The sequence below is a fragment of the Argiope bruennichi genome, chromosome 7 (genome assembly GCF_947563725.1).
Source record: "Argiope bruennichi chromosome 7, qqArgBrue1.1, whole genome shotgun sequence".
In the NCBI taxonomy this organism is placed as follows: Eukaryota; Metazoa; Arthropoda; class Arachnida; order Araneae; family Araneidae; genus Argiope; species Argiope bruennichi.
Genome location: NC_079157.1, coordinates 91,027,091 through 91,043,912, shown reverse-complemented (window position 1 = coordinate 91,043,912; position 16,822 = coordinate 91,027,091). Strand labels below are relative to the sequence as shown.

The window sequence follows — 16,822 nt, the reverse complement described above, 5'->3', positions numbered from 1 at the left end:
TTACTAATGGTCAATATTTTTAACACTTCCGATAATATATAATGTTCCATATTTATAATAATGACTTTCATTAGAAAATTTTGACGAATGTTTTCATGTAGTAGATATTCAACGGGTATATAAATTTTTTGTATTGCCGCACACAGGCTCTAAGGGCCGTTTACAGATTTTAAATATAGACCAGGCATATGAAACCAGTCATTTTTATAATAGACCTGCATGGGGCCAAGAAAGAAAAGGGTGGAACGTTACAGACAGCTGTTTGTCAGTAAATTAAATAAAAGATGATAAGCCAAATACAGTGTACACCACAGGCGGTGAACAGATTGACTGAATGCAAATTTGTAATAGTTCAAAGGTCAGTTGAATAGAACAAAGAGTATGCATGTCTCAGACACCAATAGTAGATACGTGCAATGAGGACAAAACGTCCTATTGTTTATGCCACTTTTTAAAGAGAAATACCATAGTGGTGGAAAAATAGTATCATGCCCTGGGCGCCACTTACCATCATTACGCCACAGTCAACAAATCAGTTGCACGAACAATAACATGTGAGACTTGTTTAGCTTCGGATGGCTATCCTTTGAACACCCATTTTGTGTAATCCAGACGTTTTTACCATCTCGAATGATACAAAGTGAAAATATTGCAATCGTCAAAGAAAAAAAAATCAAATATTAGTTTTTTACGATATACCCCTTTCAGACAACACCAAATTAAAAAACACATTTTTAGAATAAACCTGCTCGTGAAAGTCACGAAAAAAAAAATAGACATTGAATTTTAGAAGAGAAATTTGATATATGGGCTTAACAGCAATTGAAGGGAAGCGAAACAGCGAGGTAAAATATCGAAAATTATATAACTTTTTAAAAAAAATTTCAATTTTTTTGGTTGGCAATAAAAAAGTTTTAAAGCTGTAAAAATTTTCAGATTTAAAAAAAAAAGTTTTTAAAAGTTGACGATTGAGCAATACAATAGTCACATGATCAATTCGGAGTTTAAACCGGATTTTCGAAAAAATCTGGCTTTCAGATAAAATTTTGGAGCTCGAGAAAATGAGAAGATTTATTTGAGATGAGAAAAACATAGTTTTCTAAATATCGACGCATACGTAAGCTGATAGTTACGTGATTGTTTAAAACCGATTAAAAATGGTTTTTCACGAAAAAGAAACAATTCTGGCCTCGAGAAACAAATTTTAGAACTCGATTGATTTTGAGATGGGCAAAAACCATCGCTTTTCTAAATGTTGCTGATTGCGAAATATGAGTCATGCGAGAACATGACGCTTTTCTGTCGGACTGATACCAAGTGACTTCAAAAAATAATATTCTCCCACGATAACTTGACATTTGCAACAGCAGATTTCAATTTTATTTTATTAAACTCATTTACAAAAAGAGTAAATCCCAAATGTCATCATTTACATGTTTGACCATATACTGTATGATCTATCATTTCCATATGTCCTATCTATTCTTAAAGTCTGTATATGAGCAGCCTTCTAGATACAATATATATATATTATTCTAATGCAAAATAAAACTTACATGGTGAGATGAAAGCTTGTTTCCGTCAATCTTTCCCTATAAATATAAATAAGGTAATAATAGTTTAATAATGAAACGCAATGTATTACATATAAAGATTATTAATCAAAATAAAATGAAAATTTTCTGTGGTTATTAAATATAAAAGAGATAAGTTTGAATGACGAAATTTAAATGCTCACTGCGACCAACTATGAGAATAAAAATTGAATAATAAGCTAAATAATAGATAAGCTAAAAATTTGCAATTTGACCTTTAAAGAACTTGAAATGTCAGATTACAAATTGAGACAAATTGCAATTTTGAATGAATTTAAAAAACGGTTGATTCCAAATTTCAAAATTTTTATAATGTTAAATTTAAGACTAAAAAGCAGAAAAATGATTAAAGAAAAAATCTTATAACCAGTCAACTATTTTTGACGAGTATACTCGTCAGAGAAAAAGTACAATATTTTGCGTTATGACGAGTTTATTCAATGATAATTATTATATTTACTTAATAATTGTTTAATTATTGTATTTATAATTAATTAATTAATTATTATGTTTATACAACATATATATGATTATAACAATTTAGACATGCATTTTCCGAAGAGGTCGAAATAGTTAACTGGTTACTTTCATTATTTCGTTTTTTTCCTTTTTCTTAACTAATTTCAGAAGTGATGACAAAGGAACAACGCGCTTCCATATTCCATCATCCAAATTTCATAGTGCTTTATATTTAAGAAAAAGAAAATAAATGCTTTTCACAATCAATACATTCTCTCAAATTATATTGATACACAATCAATTTGAATTCTGATAAATATTAAAATTATTATCTCATAATAAACTATAAGTTTATTTTAGAATAAAATAGTGCCAAATAGAAGAATAGTTGAACTTTTCGATAACTAAGAATCGAGGTTCTAATTTAATATTAAACTATTGTAGCTACTAATGTTTGATATCTATTATTTTGTTAATGATAATATTTTGCATTATTGTAAATTTAATATTTATTTCTTATTAAGTATTCCTTTTATCGTCTTTTATAAACATTATTTTCTTCGTTAATTCCTTAAATAAAACCGAAAAAAAATTGAAGTTCTCTTTTTAAATTATTTCAATTTGAAAAATGGTGTAATTGGCTTACTTGCTTGACGAGCATTGATTCTGGATAAGATCTGCATTTTTCCAAATCCTGTAAAAGAAAACAGAATTATTTTTCAGAAAAGTAAAATACGTATATTACCCTAACAAACATTTATCGAGGTTTGTTTCAGAAATATAATATGATCCACCATTTACTTTTAAACTAGTTCACCATATATTCATCTACAATTTTTTTTTCTTCAACTAAATAAATCTGCAAAAAAAAAAAAAAAAAAAAAAAATGATGTAAAAATTATTATTATTATTGTAAAATTTATATCTTCAAAGAAAATGTCATTACTTTTTGTGAAAAGAATTTGCTTTTTAGGCGGCAAAATTTCTTTTGATAGAAAAAAAATTATATTTTCTATAGATATTGAAATTTTACAATAAGAAGAAAGATGATCTATTTTGAAGATGAAATACTGTACAAACAATTTAAAGAATAAAAAAAATCCCAATTAATTTAATTGATTATTAAATATTTGGTAATAAAATGGGATAAATTGTTCAAAACAAATTCAAGCTATAAATATCTGAAGGTTCTCGTATAAGAAGCATTGTTGTGATCTCCAAAAAATTGGAATGTCATATTTTGATGAATCTTCAAGTTTCAAACTTCCATGAAATAGAAATACACATATTTTGGAATTATGTTTGTCTGTGAGAACGATAACTCAGAACTGCTTGAAGCTAGATAGCTGACATTTGGTATATGGAATTAGAATCAAATTTGGGACTTCTAATTTTGAAAGAAATTCATTTCACAGAAAGTCTGTCTCTTTATCTAGTCAAGTGGATAGCGCTAAAACTCTGAGAACTAGGTTAGTAAAATTTGGTACACAAATTTAGTATTTGAAATGTAGATATCAAATTTTGAACCAAATACGTCAAATGGTTGAACGTCGGTTGGTCTATATTTTCGTATGCATGTAAGCGCAAAAATTCAATGACTTAAATCAGTGAAATTCGATATGTAATCCTGAAATTATGACTTCAATTTCGAGCATTATTTTGGTGTTAATCGGAAGGCAAAAAAAGCGTTCAAAATACAGGGTGGTTATAATTAAACTTCTCCTATAAACAGCATCCTACAATGCAAAGGGATGAACGGTTTGCAGCGAAATTTGGTGTATAGACTATACACAAGATGCGCTCACGGAATTTCAGAAAATAAAAGTTTCAAAATGTCCACCAGAGGGCGCCTTTTACAGAAAACGTTAAAATTTAGCACAATAAACGACCAAAACGGAATACAGAAGAAATATTAACAATCCAGAACAAGAATTATGAGTAAAAAAAATGTAAAACCGGAAAAAGCTGTCAATTCTAGAAAAAAAAAAGTCGAGATTTGCTTTTCAGTGGTTGAGTTGTATATGAACTACAATTATTTTTTTTAAAAATAAAAGATGTTAAATTAAAAATATCAATTAAAGATTTTAATTCAGTTTTGTATTATAATTAAAAGTTTTTATTACTGTAATGTTATTTTTAATGTGAATAAGAACATAAAATATTTATTCTGTTGCAATACTTAACTGTCGGTATGCGATTTAGAAATCGTCTGAATTGTTAATTTAAGAAATCGTCTGCAATGGAATTCCTTGCACTTTTTGTAATTCTTTTTCTGATCTGACTGTTTACTTGATGATTCGTTATATCGCTAATTGTTCAAAACGGATATGTGGTGCATAAGATGGCAGGAAATATTTTGTACTTTCAGAATGGAGGAAGTGTGAGTGGAATATATATATATTTACGAGTTGATGAAGTTAGGAAAAAGATGCTTGTTTGAAATTTTGTATGGAGAATGTTTTGATTGCTTCTTCCAACGTTCTTTCTTTTCTTTTGATTATGTACTGTCCCTGTTATCCACATAGTCCTTATGTTCAATGTGCTAGCGAAGCAACTAGGTTCCCTCTCCCGCTGCTAGCGAAGCCGTCGGATGTTTTTTTTAAGTTAAAAAAATCTGCCCGGTGCCTTCTTCAGATGCCGAACGCATCACATGCTCTAAATTGTACTCTCTACACAACAAACCGGCGCAGCTGGTTTGAAAAACTTCTTTATTTCAAAATTGTTAAGATAAGCAGCGATAGTGATCCCAAAGGTTAAAAAAAATAAAAAATCTCAGATGAAACAATACTTATCAGTGAAGATCATAATTTTAATGCAGAAAGTGATAACCATAACTGTTTTGCAGAAGTGTTCATTTATTTTATCCGCCATCTTTATTGGCGATTTGCCATCCTTGGCGCAGCAAGGGACACACTAAAATACACTTTTATCAAACATTCCACAAACTAGATAATTGAAATTTATTATATAATCTCATTACAGCAGTTGTTTTACACATCCTTGCCCAAGGTCCAAAATTTTTAAGAAAAACAAGCGGATACCACCTCCATCAGAAAGCAAAACGAAAATGTTCCGAAGTGACCATCGCAGCTGATTTATTTTAGAAATGTGTTGTCTATGGGCCCATAAAAGATTTGTGATATTATGAAATATTTCACATGTTTATGGATTGATTCTCTGTTATTTTATACGGCGTTAAAATATCCATCAATTACTTAATGTTAAATTAAGGTTTTAAAAGTATTATAATTCGATGCACGATCTATATTCGAGTTAAGGGGTAAAGCAAACCTTACCTTACAAACAAAAACAAAAAGCACACTTAATTGCCTGAAATACAAAACTGGAATGCATTTAAAATTTTTAATACTGTTTGGCATACAATATATTATCTGAAATATTATTTAGTTAATATTAACATTCTATGGAATACAATAGCATACGTTCTCTGTTAATTTGTATGATCTTAAAATGTCTAATCAATGATTTAATGTTAAATTATAATTTTAAAAGTATTAAAATTCGCTGGACGATCTATATTCGAGTATCTCAATGAAGGAGTTAATACTTTACGAGCAAGAGAAAGTACTCTTAATTTCCTGAAATGCAGAAATTGCAGGCATTTTGTATTATTAATACTAACTAGTATGCCTTACGGTGTCTGAGTTATAATTACTTGATTGATATAACACTATGGAATACAATACGTAAATGAATTTTAAAAGAATATTATACTTTTAGAGTTAAAATACTTTCGTATAATATAATACAATACAATACACAATATATTTTAATACATGCTGTTTTATTTTTTAATTAAAATTAGATTATCAGTTGCATCAAAATTTTCTAAATCTCGTAACACTACATTACTATGAATTATAGTTAATCACAAATAACTTAAAATTCCGCAGTCTGATTTGCCCATATGTTATTGATAATATTAAATAAGGATACAAGATATAATATAACATTGTTTGAGGCTCTTTGAAAGTAAGAAAAAGTGTTTTAAATTTTCTTTAATATCTTTATTAATTAGGAATTACTACACTTAAATATAAAATAATCTTTTCTATATATTAAAACAGAATTTTTAAGAATAAAAATTATCATCTCTTTCTTAAAAAATTTAATTAATTGTCAGAAAAATTTCATTAATATTTTTCTTATACTTAGAATATGTGAGAGAGATTTCAAAAATGTCTATTCAATTGTCTGGAATTTTATAACTCTAATAAATAACTGTTTACGAATTTTCATCTTTATTTTTATGATAAAGAAATGTAGTAAGAAACTATTATTACTCATTTGGTTTTAGGAACACCAAAGTAAATTATTGAAAATAACAAAAATCTACGATAAACTAATAATTTCTTTCTGTAAAATTTCTAGCCTATACATATAAAAATCTGTAATGATATTAAAAAGCATTTGGATAGGGTCCATTGTCTTTCAATGGATTATATTCAGTAATCAATTGCCTTCTGACTTTTTAAGCATAAAGAGTTTGATTAAAAAAATTATGGCTTCCTGTGTAAAAAATAAAAAGTCTTACCATCTTTTTCTTTTCGAAGCAGTGTATTGGCAACACATAAAATAAGGCAACAAAAGAGAAAACTATTATATGCTGCATTGCTTTTAAACTTTGTTCATCGCACTTTTGCATAGGAGGAATTGAATATACCTCTTAACAGAAAGAATACAAATTAGGAAATGTTCATCCAGCGTTAAACGTCTCTTTATAATAAACCCTTAGTTCCTGATTGGCGTATTATTCACCAAAATTTACAGCCAAAATTATCGTTTGACGCCAGAATTCTAGAGAATCGTTTGCATGAAAACAATTTTATTTCCTCTTGAAGAATTTATATATAAAATTTGATCAATATGCAGAAAATTCTAATGGCTTTTTAATCGTCTGCTTAATGATTCCCTTTTTTTTTCTTGAAGAAAAATTAAATTGAGTATTGATTGGAAAAAATGACAAAAATTAATGAACTATAAAATCATAAAAGCAATAGAGTTGACTCCTGATTGCAGAAATTTTTTTTTTATTAATAATTGCACAATAGTAATTTTTATTCGAAATTGGGTTTATATTATAATTTTTTAGGATTTTTCAGATAATTTTTATATAAAATAGGTAAAAAAAACTTAAAAATAAATTAATAATAAAAATACACCAGATAAATAAGTTTTAAAGATTGATTTAAACAATCCATTAGTTCAAAATCAATTAAAAAAAACTCGATCTCTCTATTTGGCCGAATTTTCTCATTTCAAACCTCAGCGAAACAGAAGCGCATTTTTGGGAGGATTTCTGTGTTTGTCTCTTGATACGATAACTCAAGAAGGCATTGAGCTAGACCAATGAAATTTGTTATATAGTATCAACACTACTTTTGTAATTAATGTAAATTTAATAGAGTTCTTTCAAAATGTAGACAAAATCCAACATGAAGAAATCGGTTTGTCCGTTTGTATATGAACAACATAATTAAACCAGCGGAAGTGGTCTTCCTAAAACTTTCTCACATATTCTTTAATAAAAGTGTTATCTCCATGAAGGATTGCATGGCATTGTCGTACAATAGTTGCGAAATATCAACCTTTGGCGTAAATATACCAGTTTTATTGTATCTATCGTGTAATGCTAGACGAATTATTTGGCGGTTAATCCCTAGCATGCGGTTAAGAGTATCTGAAAATCGAATTTGTCTTTTAGACACATTTTTTCCAATCGATTGAAACAAGAATTGGACACAAAAATGCACATATAGTCACAAAATTCTATACCTAATTTGATAAATTTAATTCCTTTTTTTAATTATCACGTCGAAATGTTTCTGAAAGCACAGACCGGAAGAGAGTCAACTCATTGTTGGTGTTGTCGCAAACATTGACAGGTGTCTACACTACAGATGTTGAATCTGTGTACTGAATTTTATCTATCCAACTCTCTTCGTTTTGTAGTTATCGTGGTAATTTATATTCGGACAGACGGACTTCTTTTAGATAGACTTTACTCCTAAATACATTTGATAGAGACCTGCAAATATGCGTAAAGACCGTATACCGAATTTCAACTATCTAGCTTAAAACGCATTTGAGTTATTTTTTTCACTGGCAAATAGACAGACAGATGGACGGACATTTTTCGAAAATGGGTTTTTCGATCTCATGGAAGGTCAAAAACATGAAGATTCGACAAAGTCTCACGTTCGAATTTTTTGACGAATTTCGAATTTCTTTTTCTTTATAGGAGAAAGTAAAAAGTTTATTTTATGTAGTAATTTTGTTTATGTTTTTTCGATTTAGTTTACAAATCATTAATAAACTTAATTTTTGGTTATGAACATAGCTAAGTTAAACCTTGAAAGAGAGAGAGAGAGAGAGAGTTTTTTTAAGAAATTTCAGAATTTCAAAATTGATTTCCGTGTAGTTTCTGCGAGATAAAAAGATTGTTGAAAAATATCAAAAATTTCTAAGAACTTAACTTCTAAATTTTACTTCAGAGTATTTTATTTATCAGAATTTTTTATATGAATATACATGACTAGTCATTTTTAATTATAATATTTTTTTTTCATAATTTATACTTACAAAAAGAAGTTTTTGTGTGTGCATATGTTTTCAGTCTACAGGACATACCATTAGACTTAGAACTACCAAATTCAGCACAAATATCTTTTGAAATGTCTGAATGTACTCCTCAAAGAGGTATTTTTGAAATTTTTATTGGAATTTTTATTAAGATGAATTAAGCGAAATTTTAACGTTTCTCTACCATAACACTCAAAAAGCACAAAAACAATTTTTATATTCCTTTTAATATCTAAATAATTGTCTTTTAAATTATACCAATTTAACTTTCTGCGAAGTTTCCTTAAATTTTGACGATTTTTATTTTGCGAAATATTTTTTACATGATTTTTTATTAATACATTTAATTGTTGCAATGAAATTCAGTCTATTTTCATTGTTTCACCAAATATTCAATTACCTGATTTTTCTTTCATTGTTACAGTTTTGAGACGGCAAAAAGCGGAATTTCATTACTTCAAAAGATAACGTGCCTTTAAAAGTTTTTTCCAGATATTTAAGTTTTTAATGGTATTATGATAATCTGGAACGTTATAAATCTGTTTTTTATAGAACAATTCGTGAACATTAATTTATGCACGAGATATTTAATTTAAACTAATAATACGGCGAAACAAGAATTTACCAAAGGCAGTTAATGAAATGTATTCATTTGATGGTTTAGAAACGCTAGCCACTTTGGTTGAACATTCAGAGTGGTTTTCATTTCTTCAAATATTACATTTTTAAAATGAATATAAAGAATTAATTCTAATTCAATACTGTTCAGTTTAACTGCATTCTTACATTAAAATGTTTTCAGAATTATAACACAGGCGGTAGGTTTTAACTCTAAATTGCTGTTGCTCTCGAAATTAATAATAATATGCATATTTATTTTATATATTAATATGCATATTTATTTTTTTATGAAAAAAATACTTGTGTTTTGAATAGTTGCATTTAATTTAGGAAAATTATTTTAAACAATTATTTTTTCCATGAAATTTTAACAAAATTATAATATGCCAATTGACAACTTTATGAAGTAAACAATATCCCAGTGATATAAATCATAACAATTCTGCAATAAAAATAAAAGTCCTTTTTTTACCAATATATTTTTTACAATAGAAATAAAATATTTTGATAGCATTTTTAATGATAAAATTATTTATACAACAGCCATCTTGGTATTTTTCCAAGCTTCCAGTTTAAATCTGATTCCAGTTCCACTTTCGTCATATATCGGTGTTTTCTACAAATATTTATCAAAACGCATTTAAAAAAGGATTTCCAAACATTCTTTGTTGCTATTTGGAACAATCATATGATTCATATAAATATAAATAAAAATGAGTAGCAAAATGGCAACACGATGCCTTGTAGGGTTAAAATATTTCATTGTTTCTGATATCAAGCAATGAAAAACATCAACATTATTATGGAAATTACAATAAAACTTGCATTTTCCCCCCCTCAGATGCAGACATTTAATGTATCTAGCTAACAGACTGATAAATCCTGTACTCATGACAAATTCTTGCCATCAAACAGCTGTAAGCTATCCATCCTTTCATGGTAATGACTTCCTGGTCATTACACAGAATATTAGAACTGATTCTTAGAATAAAATATCTCTTCATGTTGATGGAGTGCTTATCTTCTATTTTTAAACTCTTTTCAATAAAGAAAATTTATTGCAGGTAAAGGATATGGAGAATAAATAAATAAATGAATAAACGGCTGGTGTGATCTCCTCAGTATTTTCTCGCGAGAAAGGTTTAACCCTCCCACCCCTCACTTAAAAATTAAGGACATTGTGCAAGCCCTTGAACCCCACAATTAGATTTAGATTTTAATTTTTGAGACTCCACACATGAGGGTTTTGTACTTGGTTCTGTAGTGAAGTAAATACAATACGCATTTTCAATCGACAGAAATCAAAACATTACTCAGAACTATAATTTTAATAATAACATTACGTGCCAAATTTCGTTTAGAAAGTCTTTGTTTTTTTTTTAAAGTTATTTATATGCAAGTAATTACACAATCTGAGGACGGTCAACCTTTTGACGAATTTGTTTCAAAATTTGATACTTATCTACTTTACATGCTGAAACTATGTAGAAAATTTTAATCATGTAGCATATTTTATCACGTTACTCGGATCGACGTTGTTTCTGTAAACGAATTTCTCTTAAAATATGATATCTACAAATTTGATGCAAGGATCTATGCAACTTATCAGTCTAGTTTAGACCGAGTTTCAGTTATCACGTTCACAGACAGACATTATTCCAAAATGTATTTTTCGGACACAGATAGATCTGAAACGTAAAGATTCATCAAAATCTCAAGTTCGAATTCTTTGACGATAACAATACTTTCATTTGTTGCTGTTGAGACTTATGGCATTTTACAAGCTCGCTGACAGTTATCTGTCAGTAATTTAAGCCGAATGAGCGTCTCTTGTTTTTTCAGAAGCACCAACTAGGGCCAAGAGTACGACTTAGCTACTCACGCGTCACAGCCATTTTACGGAGCGGATTGCATTTCATTCACTCATCCACAGATCGTAATTTAGACCTGAACCTCTGAACCAGTACCCCCCAGTAGTATTACTCTCGACATGGAGGACTTTGTGACCACGACACAGAGTTATACGTGCGCCAGCCACCACACACGCGGAGAGTCTTCGGCCGGTGGTGTTCAAAGTCACTATCTAAGGGATACGAGTCCAACGCCCTACCAACCAGGCTATCCCGACATACTTCCATTTGTATGCTTCTTATGCTAGAAAGTAAAAATGGAAGGTTTTGAATAACTGATTGAAATAGCTAAACTAAGGATAAGGTGTCTTTTTTCAGTTATGAGGCATCAAATTCAAAACCCGATTTTATCAAAAATCCGCCATTAAAGTGATCCTGGTGCAAACTAACTCTGCTGATAAGGGTGAAATATCCACCCGTTGATAAAATAAAGTAAGAAAAAAAGATTTCTGGCCCAGGTGCTGTTATCATTATTTACCATAATTGAAAATTAGCAAATTTAAAATTGCTTGTTGCAAAATCCTCTTGTTGCTTCCAAAGAAAAAGGGTTGATATTATAACTACACTGAATATAAACTATGGTAACAAAAACTTGATCACTGTTTGATTGATTGAAACTTTTAAAAAAATTTTTCGCTAAAGTTTTATGATTATTGTTTTTTTTACTTTATAAACAAAGAGAAAACACTATAATCATTCTAAATAGGACTTTATTAACATAGATAAAATGGTCAATATAGTGCATAATATTGTGGAATGTTTTAGACAGTTATTGTGTAAAACATATAACATATTATTATTGTGTGTTTTATTGACATATACATAACACTTCACTATTTGACGGAGAACATCTGCGAAAGGAAAAAAAGCAGAACGACAGCTGTTAAGATTGAAGAATTTTGAAACTGGCAAATTTTGAAAAAATAATGTTGTCAAGATTCGAGGTTTTAATTTATTCCAATAATGTTAGATTATCAATCAAAATAAAGAAAATATTTTGGAAAGACGAAAACAAATGATGTAATTCACTAAAATTACAATTCTAGTTGTTTTAAACAGAATTGAGTTGATATTTCTGGGCTAATAGTGGAATTGGGAGGCTTTGATATATTTGCACATTTTAGGTTTTTTCTAAGAAGGAAAAAACACATTTTAAGAATTTTATCTGTTATTCTTCGAAAATAGCAACTCAAGTACGGAAAGAATTAAACAAATGAAATTCTGTATGAGATTATCAAAAATTGCAGATTAAAGTCAAATTTGTACAAAATGTGTTGGGAAAAGTCTGCCCGTGTTCATGTGAATAAGATAAATCAAAAAAGAATTTACGAAACCAAGACTTTATTATCACCATGATTCTCCACTAAGCATATAATTGAAATGCGAAATATGGCCTGTTTTAATGAATGCTACTTCTGTAACTGAGATACCGGCTTCTCCGACAATGAAATACGGCTTCAAATATTAGCAACAATCTGTTTGCTGTAATGCTGGCATTTTACCATTTTCTACTATATTTATAGAAATTGTTTATCATAATTTAAGTGCAGCAAGAGTTTGTGATTTAATTAGGATAACAAGCAGCAAGAGTTTACCTGTAATAAATAATAAGTTTTTTTTCCAAAACTATTTGAGTAGAATTTAGTATTTAGAAATGCATCGAAATGGAAATGAAGTCAAATAGGTTTATTGAAAAGAAAATGATACAAGATGTTTGCATGAAAATGCACAAATGATGATTACATAAATCAAAAATAGTACATTTCCAGCCAATTTCAAATTTATGTTTTGTATGTATTGAATTTTGCCTGAAACGATTATTATATCAATTTTTATATTTCATGTGCCGTTCTTAATCTGGGGATGTGAGGGTTTGGATATGAAGGGGAGAATTCAGGGGTTGTCCTTGTCATTTGATTTCGATTAAAAATTTTCTAGATCTTTCCTAAAATAACTTTCATATGGCTTCAGAAAGGAACCTTAATATAACAAAATCAGACAAAACGAACCGCTGATTTAGTAAACAGTTTTTAAAAATCAACATAAACAGAAAATTTACTTCGATTGGAAGTTTCAATTCACTTACCGTACTGATGTCACTGTAAAACTCTGGAATAATGCATACTTAATTTTTTTTTCTAATTATTATCTTCATTTAAGAAATAAATCTACAAGGAAAATTTCATTTCATCTTCAATAGCCATTCAGACTTTATCTTGAAATAGCCACTAAGAAACTTGAAAGTTATTTTCGAGAAAAAAGTTTACATAAGCCATCATTCCCTAAAGAACGAAACAGTGAATAGATTTTGAAGCCTTTCTTTATTTTCACGTCAACTTGAATTTTTTTAGGAATTTTGATCAGACAAGTTTTATGCTTCTTTTCTTGTTAATTACAAGTTTTGTCCAAAATTCTTTCATGCAATAAGTATGCTTTTCACAAAATGGAATTATATGCTCAACATTGCTGACATTGTTACAATCACGATAAATGGAATTCTTATATAGATTGATTGAAATGATTCAATAGTCCTGGTGTCATTATCCTTTTACTGATCAAACTAGATATAATAACGTCCTTCATTTGTCCGGGGTGATATTGCACCAATGCAAGGATTATCTGTTAAGAAGCCGAATTATTTACCTGTTTTTAATATTATTTATCGTAATGTGGGGATTTTAAGGTTCGAAAAGAGATTTCCCGAAGTGATCCATTCAATTGAAAGATTATTTTCTGTAAATTTTTTTGTTCAAGAGATTTTTAGTTCAAGAGAGTTTAGTTAAAAATTTTATCTGTATTTCTCTAACTTGAAATCATAATAATCTGAAATGGTTAAAACCGATAAAGAAAATGACGCAAAACTTAAGACTGCAGAAATCAAAATAGTATCCTGTCGACTAATTTCGAAGCTTATAGATTTATAGTTTTTAAACTTTGATAATAATCTTTTCTGAAACGGTGATTATATATTTATTTTTATAATGCAAGCGTCACTGCTTTAGTCTGGTGGGTTGGGCTGACTCAAGTGTCACCCTCGTCATTTGATTCAAGTAAAAAAGTAAGAGCTCCTTCCAGAAATAACTTTCTATAATCAGAAGGGGACATGAATATAACTAAATAAAACAAAATGATCAACTGTTTTAGAAAATTTTATCAGTTTCATTTTAGAATCAATATAAACATAAATCTAGTTTGACTAGAATCTTCATTTTATTCGCCGATGTTAATGCAATACTCTGTTTGAAACAATGGGAACTTAAATCTTTGTCCATTTATTATCTTTATTTGAAAAAAACTATCCTCCGAGGTTAGTTTTATTTTGTCTTTAGTACCCATATATTTTAATGATGATTCATAAATCATTCATTTTAGATGCCGCATGGTGGTGATTGAGAATTACATTAATACAATTTAGTTACATCTGCATGGCAACGATTGATGTAACGGGAGTAATGCTAGTACTCAAGATTAACTTTATTTAGAGTGCAGATTGAGTGAGCTAGAAGCAACTGTTCATTTTAATTTATTATCTATCGCATCAATTTTCTAAGATTTTTTTTTCTTCAATCGGCGACTATTATTTCAACTTTTAAAAATGACTGTATTAGAAACACGTGAAGCGCATCTCTTCAGGATTGCAGAACACCCGCCAACTTGCCCATCATGCGGCGAGACATTTTCGTACAGGTACCAGCTGGAATTCCACTTCAAGTGGAAACACCGTGATAGCGGCAGCATTTTCATTTGCAGTGATTGCAACGAATCTTCAACGGAGGAGCACAAATTCAAGCTGCATATTTCCAAGCACGGCAAAATTATGCGACATACTTGCGAAAAGTGTGGATTCCGGTTTGTCACCGAATTGGAACTGAAAATGCACCAACTGATACATAGAAAAGTGACAAGAAAGCAAGGTGCTGTAGATATCTGCTCGCATTTACCAGCTGCTATTCCTGATCTTGCAGAATCTGAAGTATCTCTCCAAGAAACAATTGCAGCGCCTTGCCGTGGTTGTTTCAGCAGACAATCTTTTAGTGTAAGGCATAGCAGGAAGAATAGGTTTTCTGAATGCTCCTACGTAACGTGTATCAAGCAGAAAGTGTGCGCACATGGAAATCGTTGGACTCATTCGTTATGATAAATTGTTTTTCTTATGAAAATATTGACAATACTTTCAAGTGAAAAAACTAAATTGTTGTTTTTATGTTTTTAACTTTTGTGGAATTCTATCGCATGCTACTTTCGTGAGATGAAATGTTTGATTGCATGCATTTTGTTTTTTGCTGATGCAGTTCCTCTTATTTGTCAGTGACTTGAATTTTACTGCTGTATTCAGCTGTCGGTATTGATTTTATAAGTACTTATTTTTCGCATGTATTTGACCGCGTTATGTTTTTAATAAATAATTTAAAAACCACATCCGAGTTCAATTTATTGGTCCATGTTTTTATCTTTAATAAACGCAAGATATTAGAAAGTCCTGAGAAAAATGGTTATTGTATCCTTAAAAGAAATTGCATAAAATTTGTAGAAATCTGTAATGGTAAAAAAATATAAAGTAGTTTTTGCATCTTTTACTTAATGAACTTGTAAAAGAATGTGCATGAAGTGGCATATTAATAGATTATTGTCTGCAAAGGATAAGCGTTTTATATAAACTTGGGCTGTTTAGTTCAAAATTGGTGCACCCCACCCTTTTTTGTGCTTTGAGAAAAGTGTAGGTTTAACTTAAGTAAATACAAAAATGTAAATTATGGCATCTCTGCAATGTTTCGACTAATTTACCAATATATAATTTGATAAACTTCATTTATGCGAATTAAACTGATGTATATTTATAGGCCGTAAACGGACTTGTACCAATTTTGTAATTAGTCAATTGTAAAAATTCCTTAATTTCAATTATGAGTAAATTAAATATCAATTAAAATATATTTATCAATTATACTATAGAATTAGATGCCACCTTTTGCTTATTGAATCTGTTATCCGAAAGTAAAACCCATAGAATCATTGAAATGTTTGTGGATTTCGTGATCTTTTTCTCGAAATGTGAAATCTTGGAATGATTTAATTTCAGCTTACAAGCTTGAAAAGTGATAATTCGATGCTTGTATAACGCGCGATCTTGACGAGTAAGGAGTTTGTTCAAAGTGTTATTATTTTGTTTTACACAATTCTAAATCCTTCTTTAAAATTCTTTATATTTATTCTAAAGTACTTTTTAACTGTATAAAAGCTAAAACATACAATTTCTGTTCTCTTGTATAACCAGTTATTTTGAGTCAAGCTTTTAAATGCCATTCTATTTTGGCATTCCTTCCGTTCTGCCCATGATATCCGATTGTGAAGAAACTGTTGGTTGGACTGCGTTGAACGAAACAATGAAGTGCAATAACTGAGCCTCGGAGAAATTATAGTAATAAACAAATTTGATATGCATCGGTTTTTATTGTCTACTCGTTAAAACTGCATCAAACAGTTGTAACTGTGCCAAAAAATTCGTAAAAACATTTTGTCCATTCAAATCACTACATAAAGCATTGATGCTAGACTCGTAAAAGGTCTAGGCATAGCTTAATATGTGTTATGATGTGAAACATTTCTGAAAATGAACCATAGCATCGTAAAAGA

General features: G+C 29.4%; 2 protein-coding genes across 2 annotated transcripts in view; one reads left to right on the top strand and one right to left on the bottom strand.

Moving 5' to 3' along the window:
- The window catches only part of LOC129975131 (tRNA wybutosine-synthesizing protein 5-like), an 86,711-nt gene that overhangs the window by 55,174 nt on the left and 14,715 nt on the right, over positions 1 to 16,822 (bottom strand). The gene's annotated exons all lie outside the window — the stretch shown is intronic.
- On the top strand, positions 14,784 to 15,326 carry LOC129975473 (oocyte zinc finger protein XlCOF26-like). Its single transcript, XM_056088536.1, has one exon. It carries the CDS (start codon positions 14,784 to 14,786, stop codon positions 15,324 to 15,326), a length of 543 nt encoding a protein of 180 aa, XP_055944511.1.